At 35.5% G+C, this 15,588-nt stretch overlaps 1 protein-coding gene across 4 annotated transcripts in view; it reads right to left on the bottom strand.

Annotated features, from left to right (window-relative positions):
* The window catches only part of ARAP2 (ArfGAP with RhoGAP domain, ankyrin repeat and PH domain 2), a 190,379-nt gene that overhangs the window by 28,675 nt on the left and 146,116 nt on the right, over nucleotides 1-15,588 (bottom strand). For all 4 annotated transcript variants that reach the window (XM_024731747.1, XM_024731749.1, XM_024731750.1 and 1 more), the window contains 2 exons: nucleotides 12,533-12,661; nucleotides 2,389-2,528 (listed from right to left, as the gene is read on the bottom strand). In XM_024731747.1, coding sequence (XP_024587515.1) covers nucleotides 2,389-2,528; nucleotides 12,533-12,661 — 269 coding nt within the window. The remainder of the gene's footprint in view (nucleotides 1-2,388; nucleotides 2,529-12,532; nucleotides 12,662-15,588) is intronic.

The following is a 15,588-nucleotide window of genomic DNA, read 5'->3' as shown; positions in this document are numbered from 1 at the left end:
ACATAAACCTACAGTTCATGAACCTTAAAATCTGATGTGTTTGGCTCACATAATCCCAAATTCTTAAATGCCTTATTTCTGCAAACTCCACTCTTCCTGCACTGAAGAAAGTGAAGAATGATATCAAATGATAATAAACGATAACAATCGTTTGATACCCACACAGATTCCCTGCTAGGTTTATCAGATGGAGTAACAAAGTGTGACTTCCAGTATATAATACAGCCCTCTGAAGAGAGGGATTAAGGGCTGCGGAATTCAGTGCTGTTTTGTTAGCTCCCTGCCTGGACATTCCACTGTTCTTGAAGAACGTGAACATGAAATGGATACACTAAGTAGAATGCTACTAAAATTTATTTATGCCCACCTGGAGGCTTCCCTGCTGGAGGAACATACAGGACAGTGGTCAGTGTGTGGAGAGCTCAGTAGAAGCCACAACTAAATGGGGCTATAGAACTTTGGAAAGCTGTTTAATAATTCTTCCTTCATAACAATACAGTATTAAATAATAGATGTTACTAGTCTGGTCCTTCTTTATAGATCTCCAAAACACAACATAGTGAAGCGTCACACACTTGAAATATGCAAGCAATGCTTACTCAAGCGAATATTAGAATTCAATGGAAAAAAGTAGCTTTAGGTCCTGCTGTCATTCCACATTTAAAAGAATTGCTTGGATATTGCTTGAATCTCAAGGAAGTAGAAATGTTACTGTATATACCCATGTAACCACCACCCAATGCTGGATAGAGAACATTTATTTCTATTATCCTAGAAAGTACCCTACTGACCCTATGTCCTTGCTTCAGTAGCAAACCTTCTCCACACCACAGGCAAACACTTTCTGACTCCCATCACCATAAATGATTTTGCCTCTTCTTAGACCTTTTATAGACAGACTCATATGGTACTATTTTGGGTCAAACTTTTTTGCTCAGTGAGGATTTGAACATTCACCCATGTGGTTGCATTCATTCATTTTTATTGCTGAATATTATTCCATTGTCTGAATATATCATTCTCTTATTGATGGGCATTTAGAATGTTTACAGGTTTTAGCTTTTATAAATAAAGCTGCTTATGAATATTCTTGAACAAGTGCTTTAGTGGATATAATACCTGGGAATAGAGTTGCTGAATCATGGGGTAGATGTATGAATAACTTAATTTTAAAAACTGCCAAAAAAGTTCTAATAGTAATTGTGTGATTTTACCCTTCCACCAGTTATTGATGAGGGTTTTAGTTAATCAACGTCCTTGTCAACATTAGATGTTGTCACTCGTATGATTTTAGTTGTACTAATGGTATAGCTTGTGGTTTTAATTTGCATTTTCCCTGATAACTAATGATGCTGAGCACTTTTGGTTCAACCACTTATTGGCCATTCCTATGTCTTCCTTCCTGTAATGTCTGTCCAATACTTTGCCCCAATTTTTATTGGGTTGTCTTTTTATTATTGATTTGGAGGAGTTCTTTATATTGTGCAAATGAGTCCCTTTTCAGATATATGTACTATGAATAGATTTTTCTCAGGCTGGAACTTCCCTATTCATATTCTTAGTGGGCTGTTTTGATGAGCATGCTAGTATACATATATATATATATGTTTCACAGTTGGAAAGGAACTTTTATATATATTCTTATTTAAGCATTACAACAATCTGGCATGCAGGACTCATACTATCATCATCATATTACAGATCTAGAAATTGAGGATGACAGTTTAAGATTCTTATTCACACAACCAACTTGGCGGTTTTGAGGTTTTTCTGATGCTAAGTTCAATATTCTTATACCTACTCCCTCTTTTTCATCTCTAAGTCCTCTCTCCATTCCTCAATTCATTAATAAAAGCTGTTAGGAAATTCAAACATATTGGGATACATCAGTAAGATTCAATTAATAAATACAATATTACGAGTTAATTCATTCAAGAGTATAGGAAATATATTAATTAATCAGATTTAATTTTTAATCAGATTTAGCATTTGGGTTTTGCCTTTTTATTCTACATTTTATTAATTTCCATTTGCTAAACTCAAGCCACTTTTGCCTTAAGGCATGACACATTCTCTTAATTTTATTGACTGAGATGCTGATTTATATGCTAGTTTATGTAACACATATTAGACTTTTCTTTAGAACTTAAGTCAATCTCTGCCCTAAAAAATATGAGGTGCTCAGAAAGACCGTATAGGGAGTTCTTTACTGTGTTACTAGTTGCATTAATGTCATATCCCGGAGGCTGAAAGTAATCATCAGCTTACTGTACATTTTATTTACTAGAGGCCTTGACTTCCAAGAGAGAGGGCTGAGAGGCATGAAATAAGAATGTTAACACTCACACAAAAGTATATACATATTCAAATACTACATATATTAAATACCTTCATATCCTTGTAAAGAAAGAGATACCCATCTCGTAAAACAAAATACCGGTCTTGAAACTTATTTCCAGAGAGTATTTTAGATGGTTCTTCTTTGATTTTCAAGACTCCCTCTTTGATACTTTCCAGGGCCTTCCTCTCTGTAAAGTACAACATTTACTTTTGTAAGTTGGGTACATTTTCATTTATTTGTAATAGAATATAAAACATTTTTGTATTTTCAGTTTTGATGATATAAAGTAATAACGTGTTTCCTACCATTAAGAAGCCTCTAGTTAATTTCTGGTAACACCTTGTGTCAGGGGAGTATTGGATAAGTCATAGATCCAGTAACCAGATCTATTTATATCTATTTATAATACAGAGGCCTGCCCATGCTGTCCAATTAGCTACTGGCTAATGAGCATCTGAAATATGGCTAGTCTCAACTGTGATGTGCTATGAGTATAAAATATATACCATATTTTGAAGATTAATACCAAAAAATGTAAACATATCACAATTTTATAACACTGATTACATGTTGAAATAATAATATTTTGGATATGTGAGTTTAAATAGAAGATACAAGTAAAATTAATTTCACCTATTTCTTTATATATATGTTTATAGATATATTTTAAAATGCGGCTATTAGGCAATTTAAAATTACATACTCAGCTTGCATTTTATTTCTCTGAATACCACTCATATAAATAATGCAAAATACACAGGTAAAAGAGAAATCTCTTCTGGAATCCTGTCTCAGGAATCCAGGAATTCTTGAGACATTAGAGAAATTCCTATTCCTATGAAACAGGTAAGGGTAAAGAAGGCAAAACTGCTAATAATGCTCGTGCAATACTGCCAGTGTCCCACACTTAGAAATCATTTCAACAGTTCTATTAAAAATCACATTTTTGGTAAAAAAAAAAATGTTGAAGTTGTGTAGATTTATCACAAATAAATTTATCACTGTATCTCTAGTCTACAGCTTTCTTCTTGAAATCCCAACAGTATTAAACTGCCTACTTGAGAACTGAGGAACAGTGGAAAGAAAAGAAACCAGAAGCCAAGTAGCCACGACATGGTCATTCTGGGGTCAACTCCTGCTTTTCCTATAAAACAGGAGTAATAACACTTATCCTGCAGATTGTTATCCTCATATTAGATCATGTCCATAAAAGATGAAGCATGAGACATTATATCAGGATGAGGGCTTTTAGCAATTTCCTGGTATTAAGGTGACACAATTTTTAAATATTCATGCAGAGTTTCTAAAATTTACAAATAACTTGATTTTAGAAAGAAAAACTCAATCTAAAACCTAGCATCCCTTGGTTTGGGGAAAACCTTTACTTATACAGCAAATACTACACAGACGTTCACAATTATAGTTAGTATAAGAAGACGAAAGTTAGAAAAAATTGAAATAGTGCCTTATAACTCAAATATGAGCATGGGATGACAACCTGGAAGCAAAAATCCCCATGATTAATCACATCACTGATCCTAACCGCAAACAAAAGTAACTGACAAGCCCCAATAGTTTTCATGATCTGCATACTGGTCACAGATGACATTCTTTTAATTGCGATGTTATACTAAAATAGGTTCTTTTTAGGTGGTCTGTGACCTTAAAATAATTTCTGAAAAATACACTGCTAACATTTGTCTTCTGGTATAATCTCTTAATATTTTATAGCTAAATAACTTCTATTTAAGTTAAAAATAACACTTATCCAATTAAAAGACTTGAAAGAAAATGTATTTTAATGCAATAGGAAGATCAAGGAAAAAATATAAAAGTCGTATTCAGCAAAATTCATATGACATCAATTCATTCTTCATGAAGTATTAAGAGTCCAGTAATACAATAACCTCAAAAGAGACGATTTCTGGACTTGCAGTGCAGTGTAAGAGACAGAGTGAACATGGACTAACAAACAGTGCTTATATATCCTGATGGGAGAAATACAGTAAGCAATTTAGAAAACATTGGGTGGGCTTAGTGATTCAGCTGATTTAGAACAGAAAAGTGGAGAAAGGCATTTATAATACTATTGATTTAGAAGTAGGTGAAGTATTTTAAGAGCATTAAATTATAATCAAGTTGTGAGATAAAGATATTATATATTGCTCAAGCCAAACCAATTCCATTCACACCTTCTGATTATACTTTTTTAAGATTTTTGTTCAACTTAATAAAGCTTTCTAATTTTACCAATAAGAAATAATTGTATGTCCAGTGTTAAAGTAAACCACTCATAGGTCAAATAGAAAACAGGCTTAGGAAAAAAAAATATTGTTGACACCTTTGGTTGCTTTTTTATTAAAATTTATTTTTAAAAATCGTATGTAATTATCTTAGCTAACTCTTGTTGTACACATTATTAAGGGACTCGGGAGGAGGCTTTGAGAGGAATATATGGTAAGGAGAAGGAAAGACCAAAAAGAACCTTGAAACACTAAGTTCCATGATAAATACTGAGAACTTAGAAGAATTTCTAAAAGCTCACACATGGTTAAAATAAGTAGAAAAAACACCCATCGCTTAAGGGCCAAGATGAAGTTATGTACTTTGGGGACATTGTGCATGACTCAGTGTGTAACACAACGAAGGATATGAATTAAATGGCTTCCAATAATTCGCTTTTCCAAGCTTTTCCAGTACTGCCAGGTCCCTCAACTGTGGAGTACTTCACACTTATATTTTCACTTCCTCTACCTCATCCTGGGGAGAAAGTTTAAGATCTAGAGACAGTGTTATCATTAGAGAATCATAAACACCTTTCCCCCTCCAGGTGTTTGCTCAGACAAGGAAGGAAGGCTCAGTTGAGTTCAGTGAAGGTTCTTTAGAGTTAACACTGGGTAAGATAACAGATTGGTATTCTTAGTTATATTGTGCTGTAATTTTGTTATTAATTAGAAAAGCCCTTAAAAAGTACATGTATGAAACCACGCAGAATGGTCAATTTATTTATTTAAACAGAACAGACATCATATTACTGAGACTATGAAACTGATCTCCCCACCCAAAGAAAAAAAACAGTTTTCTAAATCATTTGAAAAACCTCAAGTTCTTAGACAAAAACAGTAATTCCTAACTAGTGGCCCCTAATCCCAGTAAAATAACTGATCTGTGGAGGAGCTTGGAGGGTCTTGGGAAGGAGAGACAGAGACAGACAGAGATAGGGAGAGACACAGAGAGAAGCGGGTGGGGGAACATAAACTAGGAATGGTATTTCTAGAATACATATTCCTCCTTTATCCTTCATGCCCAGTCATCTAGCAGTTCAGCCATTGTTCTCTCAAAGTTTCTCTCTGGGGTTCAATTCCACTTCTTTTCCAATATCATCTCCCTAACCCCTACCTTTTCTACCTAATACCTAGATGCCAGGATTCTATAATTCCATGTCCTGCTTTTCTAATGGCTCCATATAATTCCAGATTTGTGCTATGCAAATACTGTTTTATCATATTAATAACCTTTCCAAAACTCTACTTTTTTTTTTTTTACTATTTGAAGTCTTACTTATGTAACATGAAAAGCCTAAACTTCTTTCCCTGACTTTTCAAGGACTAAATAAATAAATTAGACTCCTCCTACTCATCTTCATAAGCTATTAAGTTAAAATATAATATTTATTTATAAGTCAGTTGATCATAATACACTGTTTGGAAAACCAATCTGTGTCTCTGTGGCATGACTGAAGTTGATCATCTGAGTGAACCTAAGGGAAATTCCATTCTCCTTGGTTCTATACAAATTCTACCCCCACTTCTGGACCCAACTCATCCTTGAAGATTTTTTCTAACTACTCCAGTCCATACTTGTTATTCATGTCTTTAAAAGTCTAAGATAAAAGTTAGGCATTGAATACATGAAAAGTCATGTTTGTCTCATAATTTTGCTCTTTAAAATAATAATTTCAGTCTATGGCCATACCACCCTGAATGCACCCAATCTCATCTGATCTTGAAAAAATAATAATTTCATGTTTGCTTTTTAAAAAATTGTGGGCTTTAAATTTTCCTCCCCAACCTATGTGAGAACTAACATAGCACAGTGACTACGAGTTTGCTCTGGAGCTAGACTACCTGGGCTTGGATGACAACCACATCCTCCACTGGATCCCAGGTAGTAACCTCTAAATCTCAGTTTCCTCACCTGCTAAATGGGGATTTATACAGTGATCACCCAGTAGATCTGGTATGTAAAGTATTCAGAAGAGTGCTTAGCACATAGCAAGCAGAATGTAATTGCTTATTTATCTAATGGAGGACAAACATCATTTTTTTCTGTACTGCAGAGTCTGTAGTAAACAGTATGGAAAAAATTACCCTTCCAAAGGCCTGGTGATTTATAGACTGAATTTACAAGAGTTTTAAAAACTAAAATCTGCTTCTCCACTTACCAGCAGGTCACCTTGAGGGAGTTACGTAACGTCTCCGTGTCCAAGTTTCTCCATTTATAAAAGGCTTAGAGAGTACTAGTAAAAAAACCCCTTAAGACTGCTAGGAAGATTAAATGACATGGTGTATGCAAAGCCATCAGCTCAGCATCTGGTGCCCAGTAAATGCGTAGTAACTATGAACAATTTATCTCTTATATATGATCTGAGCAATGAAAAGGGAATATAAAACAAATGGGTCTATTTTCCGTGGTCTCTATGTGTCTCCCTTCCTCTTTTGCTGGCAAAGACTATTTTCTCAGGCCTGTACATTATCTGAAAAACCAAGTTCCACCCCTGCACATGTACTCTAAGTGCTGAAGGAGACAAGCAGTTTTCATGAGAGAATGTGCCACAACCAAGTGATATTTGGCAATATTTGCAGCCTGAAATCTAGAAATTTCTTCCAAATTAAATTAAATTCCAAATTAAAAATTATCCATATTTTCCTTTGTTTGATATTGATTATATAGAACACATATATTCTTTATAATTTGGAGGAAGCAGAATTTGATATAGTTCACTCACTGCATGACATTCGCTCAAAATGTATTTAATAAAATTTAGTTCTACGACTGAGTAGTATATTTTCCTTTGTTACTTGTATTGAAGAAGTAATGCTTAATAGAACTAGCAGCCTGATAACATCCTTTTGTAATTAGATTATCCTTAAGCAGTAAAATTGTAAATATACTTACTACTGGAGGATTGACTAGAAAAGTACCAGAGATTCCACGCCATTTTACTGACAATGCAGCAAACTGTAGAAAGTAGAACACTACTTTTCTATTCTATCATCAATTTCCAAGAAAATACTTCCACTTGAAGTGGACTGGATCTTACTTTCAACTTTTACACATCTTTGGATTTTAAAAGATATGATGGGAGTGGAATATAAATTATTTCAGCTAGACTATGATTTATGAACTCATACTATTTTTGCTGGAATTTTCCTTTATTTTCTTAAGTCAGTTGATAGGGGATGGCTCAGCTTTCCAGGTCTGAATTTGCTGGAAGCAGCTGCATTTTGAACTATTCTATTCTAATGTAAATTTAATTCCAAAGCATCTGTCATATGTGGCAATCTAAATTTAGAAACCCACACGCATTTTCATTTGAGTTACATCTTCTATCTTAAAAGTAGTTCTTCCCCATTGAGATCATTAAAACTTGATTCTGTTGTATCACATTCTATTGGGGTAATATTAAAGAACTTTAGTGCTTAAAATAAGACTTCTGCAACAAAAAATTATTTATTCTGGAACCTTATAGAAGCTATAAATTTATGGCTAACTTGTGATAGAGATGTTGAAACTTAATATGAGGTAATGATAATATAAGATGGTCTAATATGATTAGCTCTGACAAAGTCTAAATGGCAATTTAAATGAAGTTTCATTCTCCCTATCTCAATGTCTCAGCCATAATCCATGGGGTAGAAAAGAAATTCAGACTATTATTTTTCTTTTCAGGTTAGTTACCTCCTCATTACAATAAGGACAATAGCCCAAAATGCTTCTCAGAAATACAATGCTGCTTTTGCAAAACACAGAATTGATTTTTAAGTAGAGGCAACATAAAATTCATTTACTCTTACATACTTGTATAAAAGTAAAGTATGCTTCCTCATTACCTTAAATGAATGAGCAGAAATTAAGTGTTGTTTGACTCTAAAGTCTATTCCTTCTTGTGATATCTATATTTTAAACTATTGAGATAAAATGAACAAATTGAGAAAATTAAAACCCCTAAACAACCCCAAACCCCTAAACTTATTATTTGATAAAATTTTTCATTAAGCAAGAAGGTGGTATCAAACAAAAGTATATGCCTATAATTTGTTGCATAAAATCAGAAATACCATCATGCAATTAATGAAATGCAAGTCGTGTGTGTGTGTGTGTGTGTGTGTGTGTGTGTGTGTGTGTGTGTGTGTGTGTGTGTGTGTGTGTGTAGATAAAGGAGAGACAGGAAGAGATAGGGATAGGTAGACAGACACTAAGGTTTGTGGCAAAAGGTGTCAGGTATGATGAGACAGGTGTGACAGAGGTGTCGGTGCTACTTTATGTTTTAAGAAAATATTAACACAATAGCTATTCATTACTGAGAGAAAAGTATGGTTGTAACCAACCAGCCTTGTTTCAAACTGTGCTAATTTCCACTTGGCCCCCAGGTTAGAATAAGAAAATCTTAAGAAAGGAAAAGAAATCCTTAACATTGTTTCCTCTCTGCTGTGAAGAGCCGTGTGTTTCTGAGGTGATTCCAGTTTTTCTGCTAACAAATTGACAGAGAAATCACATTTGATTTACTTTCACTATTTTCCTTTTAGATCCCAATTTTAAGTAGTAGTGCATGTAATGAATGGAGCAATAACTCTGGAGTAGGTGGTCACTGTGATTGATTTAGGAGACATTTGCCAAGACAAAGACAAAGTAGACTGAATACCTAACCAACCTAAAATCTATCACACAGGGTACCCCATAAGAAGTACTTAGAATCCCCAGGTTACTGTAAGACATGACTATAAGAAAAAATCATGACTTTAGAAGTTGATTTAAAAACAAACAATAGGCCAAACCTTCTTTAAAATGACAATCCTAAATGCACACAGATGCAGAACCAACCATAATGAAAAAGATTTTACTTTGACAATCTGAATATAAATCAAGCTCTAATTAAAAACATTTTATAAAAATGTTATTGGCTAGAAAACTAAAAAAGAAAGTTAAATATTTACTCCATAGGTACTCCTGTTTCTGACCAAAAGTACATAACTACTAATATGAAATGGTCTAATTAATGTATTTCCTGAGCGTTACTCTAAAACCTGACTTTTTTTTTTTCATTCAGAGGGACATAATTTCCTGGTAGAAAGAACTATTGATATCATAATAACAAGTTGCATATTGGCTTGGCCAGCTGAGGAGGGTAGAGTGCAGGGGCAGTGATAAGTTTCATAGCTCCCACCCTGTCAGAGGAATGCAGGAGATATGAGAGTAGCATAAGAGTTTACTGACATTTTACTCTAGAGAATATTTCATCCAAATCTCAAAAACTGTCATGTAAGCCTGCTTTCCACTGCTTGGGTTCCCCAGTATTTATGCAAGGTGCTTTGTCTAGACCTTACAGAAGCCTGATGCTTTCAAAACAGGACACACTCATAACCCCTAAAAGAGGACACGTATAATAGGTGAGGCATCATTTTAATGCCCAATTAAATGCCCAATCTTCCTACCTAGTTTGTGGGTAGAGCAATTTATAGTTTGTCACTCGACCATTTCTTGTTGCCCTTAAACAACAAAGATTTTACTCAGATGTGATTGCTCTAAACCCACTCAATCTAACATCGCTAATACAGCACTTAATGGTATCCTTGCTTTGGGTTATCCCTCAGGCCACCTGCACAAAACCTTCCTTTATATTATAGCCTTTTAAGATCTTATTCTTGTCTGGTTTTATTCACATAGACAGTCCACTAGCATTCAAACAAGAGCTAAGTTTTTGCAACATGGAGAATTAAGAGACATTTTTGAGGGATATTAGAAAAAGAAAAATTCTCACCAAAAATAAATTAAAATTTACCTGAAAAGATGACTTATTTTCTAAAAGAAAAGAAGCCATGAGAACCTATAATGTATTTCATAATGCAGGCAGGAGTTTGTTCATAAACTCAATACGTTTCCTTTATCTCAATGTTAAAATGAAAGAATAACAGAATTTAAGAGTTAGGCCAGATTTCAAAGGTTATCTAAATCAGAGATTCTCAACGTGACACCATTGACATGTTGAGCCAGATTATGCTTTGTTGTAAAGAGCCTTCCTGTGTATTGTAGGATGTTTAGCAGCATCTCTGGTCTCTAACCACTAAATACCAGAAGCACCACCCTACCCAGTGTGACCGTCAGAAATATCTCCAGACATTGCCAGATGCCCCCTGGGGGACAAAAATCTCCCCCACCTGACAATCACTGCTCTATGACAGGGATGCCTGTAGCAGTCATATGATGAGAGAGAATTTCTATTGCAATCGTTGAGCAGTATACAGAGGATGTGGCCAAAATCATATGTAGGAGTAAGAAAGAAGTTAAACAAGACAAAGTTGTCTAAAAGGCTAAATTTCTATAGCAAAAAGAACGCATGTTGTGTTTATTTTAGATGCTAGTAAGACCAGAATGACATAGAAGCTGTTAAACTGCTTGCATTTTGTAAAAATACTTTTGTGTAATTGTAAGATATGAAGGGCAGAGTTATGGACTGAATGTTTATGTTTCCCCAATTCATATGTTGAATGACATACCTACATGGTATCAGGTTTTAGGAGGTGGGGCCTTTATGAGGTAATTAGGATTAGATGAGGTCATGAGGGTGGAATCCTCAGGAATGGGCTTAGTGCCCTTGTTAAGAGTCACGGAGAGTGTGCTTCCCCTCTCTGCTCTCCGCCCTGGGAGGATACAAGAAGTCCCCAGTCTGCAACCTGGAAAAGGCCTCTCACCAGAACTTGGCCAGGCTGGCACCCTGATGTCAGACTTCTAGGCGCCACACTGTGAGAAATAAACTTCTGTTGTTTATGAGCCATCTAGTCTATTGTAGTCTGTTATAGTAGCCAGATTATCATGAAATCAGAAACATATCAGATTAGCCTGGTACAATTAAGAACTTGCTGACTTATGGCTACTAGCTAGAGAGTCTGCAATCATACCAAGTAGCTTTACCGCATTTAAGAACTGTACCCACTTCCCCATCTTTTTTCTTTTTTCTTAATAATTAGAAGTAAAACCAATCTGTTCTCAAATCTAGTACTTAATAAATGTGTGATCTGGAGGCAAGTTACTTAATTTCTCTGAGCTTCCCTTTTCTCAATTGTAAAATTCAAATGATGATATAACTCCTGGAGATATTTTTTAAAAAGTATAAATGAGTTTTGGTATGCAGAGAGCTCATTTTATAATACTTGATTAATAAATAGTAATGGTTATTATCAATATGAATTATAAAAGTTGTGGTAAATTTTATCTTATAAAACTTAAATCCTCTGCTTTCGGGGTTGGTTTATAGACAGTGTGGCAGGAAATCTTTTTCTAATCTGTCAGATGATGTCAACATAACAGAAGAATCTAAGTTTCAAAATGAAAGTTTTCTGATACCTCAAACAAGTTCAGAGACTGTCTTATATGGATCCCCCGTGCTAGCTAACTTCTTATTTAACCTTACATGTATACATGTCTTCTCCCAGTTGGATGGCAAATATCCTTATTGGAAGTATTTATTTTGTATTTGTTTTCCAATATTACTGCAAAATAGGTGAGAATTTTAACAAGCACACAATCTCAGAGCTTGCGATTCTTGAATGCTCAGAGAACTTTCAAATGTAAATATAATTCAAGATGATTCACCATCTATCTAAAAATTAGGAAAACACTTAAGCATGGCAAATAAATAAAATAAACCCAAAACCTTAAAAAGATGAATCATTCCTGCTAAATCTTTAATTTGATATGGTCAAATTAACCAACTATTACCACAGTCTGACCCACCAGGAAAATATGACCCTGGCACTTGGTCTATATATTCTTCTTTCTAACAATAATGGCAGTAGATTTTTCATTTAGCTACTCATTTTTACATTTTCAGAAAATACTTGTGCCATAATAATTATCCTTTAACCACTTGAATTTTCAATCATAGTTGCAATGCGAAATAACAGCACCTACCATTATAGTGTTTAACTGTGTCAATGGTTAAGAATCTCTTCACCACAAGATAAGCAGATCCAGGTTCAGCTAATGAACTCCACCGAAGCACCTGTTCCAACACATTTTCTGTGTAGTGAAGAGGGCGCTCTGCAAATAGAAACAAATCAAATTACAAACAAAATCTTAACTTTTTTTAATTATAAAATTTAAAACGTCCTTTTAGAAAGCTCTGTACAAGACAATAAGCATGACTGTATCTTATGGTACACAAGATAGTGCTAGGACTACATACAGGAAACCCTAAGACCTAGAATAGCATTAAGCACGTAATAAAATTTACTGTATAAATAAATCTTTGCAGGGACATTTGTTTGTTATGCAACAATTTAAAAGAAATTCAGAGGTACTACCCTTTAAATATAATTTCACAAATATAGCTACCTTTTTGTACAACAAATTAGTGAATTACTCTACTTTTTAATTTAAACAACATTCTGGTTTGCTTATGGAAAGCTGTGTATTTGAATATGCCAATAATAATTATAAAAGGACTAGTAAAATTAGTCTTGTCCAGTACTAAGTAATAACATAAATAAACCTTTTGTTTCTCCCAACAAGACTAGCATAATTTGTGATCAATATTAGTGAATAACTTATAGCTGATACAGTCAACTTACATGAAATTATAAAAAATAACTTCAACAGAGAATATAAGATAATCATTATCAAACAGTACTGAGTAATCTATGTTTAACTATTAGTGGAAATATCAATCAGAAACATTATGTAGCAATATTATACATTAACTGTTCATATAATAGGCCAACAAGCAAGAAGTTGATGACATCTTAAAGATTTCTCCTTGGTAGAAGGACGTGATCTCACTCCCTCTTGCGAGAACACCAGAATCACAACTAACTGCTGAACAGTCATTGACAGGAAGACACTGGAACTCACCAAAAAAGATACCCCGCATCCAAAGACAAAGGAGAAGCCACAATGAGACGGTAGGAGGGGCACAATCACAGTAAAATCAAATCGCATAACCACTGGGTGGGTGACTCAGAGACTGGAGAACAATTATACCACAGAAGTCCACCCACTGGAATGAAGGTTCTGAGCCCCACGTCAGGCCACCCAACCTGGGGGTCCGGCAGCGGGAGGAGGAATGCCTAGAGAATCAGACTTAAAGGCTAGCGGGATTTGATTGCAGGAATTTGACAGGACTGAGGGAAACAGGGACTGCACTCTTGGAGAGCACACACAAGTGCGCACTGGGACCCAGGGGAAGGAGCAGTGACCCCAGGGGAGACTGAATCAGACCTACCAGCTAGTGTTGGAGGGTCTCCTGCAGAGGCAGGGGGTGGCTCTGTCTCACCATGAGGACAAGGACACAGGCAGTAGAAGTTCTGGAAAGTATTCATCAGTGTGAGCCCTCCCAGAGTCTGCCATGAGCTCCACCAAAGAGCCCAGGTAGGCTTCAGTGTTGGGTCACCTCAGGCCAAACAATGAACAGGGAGGGGACTCAGCCCCACCCATCAGCAGGCAAGATGATTAAAGTTTTACTGAGCTCTGCCCACCAGAGCAACACCCAGCTCTACCCACCACCAGTCCCTCCCATCAGGATACTTGCACAAGCCTCTTAGACAGCCTCATCCACCAGAGGGCAGACAGCAGAAGCCAGAAGAACTACAATCCTGCAGCCTGTGGAAAAAAACCACATTTACAGAAAGACAGACAAGATGAAAAGGCAGAAGGCTATGTACCAGGTGAAGGAATAAGATAAAACCCCAGAAAAACAGCTAAATGAAGTGGAGATAGGCAACTTTCCAGAAAAAGAATTCAGAATAATGATAGTGAAGATGATCCAGGACCTCGGAAAAAGAATGGAGGCAAAGATAGAGATGATGCAAGAAATGTTTAACAAACACCTAGAAGAATTAAAGAAGAAACAAACAGAGATGAACAATACAAAAACTGAAATGAAAACTACACTAAAAGGATTCAATAGCAGAATAACTGAGGCAGAAAAACGGATAAGTGACATGGAAGACAGAATGGTGAAATTCACTGCTGCAGAACAGAATAAAGAAAAAAGAATGAAAAGAAATGAAGACAGCCTAAGAGACCTCTGGGATAACGTTAAACACAAAAACATTCGCATTATAGGGGTCCCAGAAAGAGAAGGGAGAGAGAAAGGACCTGAGAAATATTTGAAGAGATTATAATCGAAAACTTCCCTAACATGGGAAAGGAAATAGCCACCCAAGTCCAGGAAGTGCTGAGAGTCCAAGGCAGGAGAAACCCAAGGAGAAACACGCCAAGATACATAGTAATCAAATTGGCAAAATTAAAGACAAAGAAAAATTATTGAAAGCAGCAAGGGAAAAAATGACAAATAATATACAAGGGACTCCCATAAGGTTAACAGCTGATTTCTCAGCAGAAACTCTACAAGCCAGAAGGGAGTGGCATGATATACTTAAAGTGATGAAAGGGAAGAACCTACAACCAAGATTACTCTACCCAGCAAAGATCTCATTCATATTTGATGGAGAAATCAAAAGCTATACAGAGAAGCAAAAGCTAAGAGAATTCAGCACCACCAAACCAGCTCAACAACAAATGGTAAAGGAACTTCTCTAAGTGGGGAACACAAGAGAAGAAAAGGACCTACACAAAGAAACCCAAAACAATTAAGAAAATGGTAACAGGAACATACATATCGATAATTAACTTAAACGTGAATGGATTAAATGCTCCATCATCCAACATAGGAGCACCTCAATACATAAGGCAACTGCTAACAGCTGTAAAAGAGGAAATCAACAGTAACACAATAATAGTGGGAGACTTTAACACCTTACTTACACCAATGGACAGATCATCCATACAGAAAATTAATAAGGAAACACAAGCTTTAAGCGACACAACAGACTACTTAGATTTAATAGATATTTATAGGACATTCCAGGTAAAACAGCAGATCACACTTTCTTCTCAAGTGCACAGAGAACATTCTCCAGGATAGATCACATCTTGGGTCACAAATCAAGCCTCAGTAAATTTAGGAA

Source organism: Neophocaena asiaeorientalis, unplaced genomic scaffold (assembly GCF_003031525.2).
Source record: "Neophocaena asiaeorientalis asiaeorientalis breed wild unplaced genomic scaffold, Neophocaena_asiaeorientalis_V1.1 scaffold39, whole genome shotgun sequence".
NCBI lineage: Eukaryota > Metazoa > Chordata > Mammalia > Artiodactyla > Phocoenidae > Neophocaena > Neophocaena asiaeorientalis.
Note: the sequence above shows the minus strand (reverse complement) of the source record. Positions and strands in the feature narration are given on the sequence as shown.